Genomic DNA, 464 nt, shown 5'->3' with positions numbered 1-464 from the left:
CCCGGGCTGTGGCTGAGCTGCCCCTCATCTCCCCACAGTAGGCTGGCACGCGGGAGCACTGGGCAGCCATGGCAGCGGAGATGGCGCTGAGCCACCGAGCGGCCCACAAGGTCCTGAGCGAGGCTGACCTGGAGGAAGTGGCGCAGCGGAAACCTCCCGCCAAGCCCTCACTGCGCGGCTGTCTCCACAAGACCAGGTAGGACCGTGCCAGCCGGAGGAGCGTGCCTGGACCCCGCAGGTGCTGTGCGTCCCAGCCCCACTGCCACAGGAGCCTGGCTCTAGCTGTCCTAGTCCCAGAGGCAGACATGGTGCAGACCCAGGGGTTGGTTCCCCCAGACCCAAACCCCCGTGTCCCTACTCTGTCCTCCTGCCTGGGTGGAGACCTGGCTCTGAGTGGATGGAGCCGGGGGGCCCACAGGGCTCATTGCTTCCCATCGGCCCCATACTCTCCCACCTCTGTCCCA

At 67.5% G+C, this 464-nt stretch overlaps 1 protein-coding gene across 1 annotated transcript in view; it reads left to right on the top strand.

Annotated features, from left to right (window-relative positions):
- Positions 1-68: 68 nt before the first annotated feature.
- Positions 69-464, top strand: part of SLC26A6 (solute carrier family 26 member 6) — a 5,176-nt gene continuing 4,780 nt past the window's right edge. Inside the window, 1 exon segment of the mRNA XM_035894655.1 lies at positions 69-223. Coding sequence (XP_035750548.1) covers positions 69-223 — 155 coding nt within the window.

Source organism: Egretta garzetta, unplaced genomic scaffold, assembly GCF_000687185.1.
Source record: "Egretta garzetta isolate BGI_Z169 unplaced genomic scaffold, ASM68718v1 scaffold215, whole genome shotgun sequence".
Taxonomy (NCBI): domain Eukaryota; kingdom Metazoa; phylum Chordata; class Aves; order Pelecaniformes; family Ardeidae; genus Egretta; species Egretta garzetta.
This window is presented reverse-complemented; position numbering and strand designations above follow the sequence as displayed.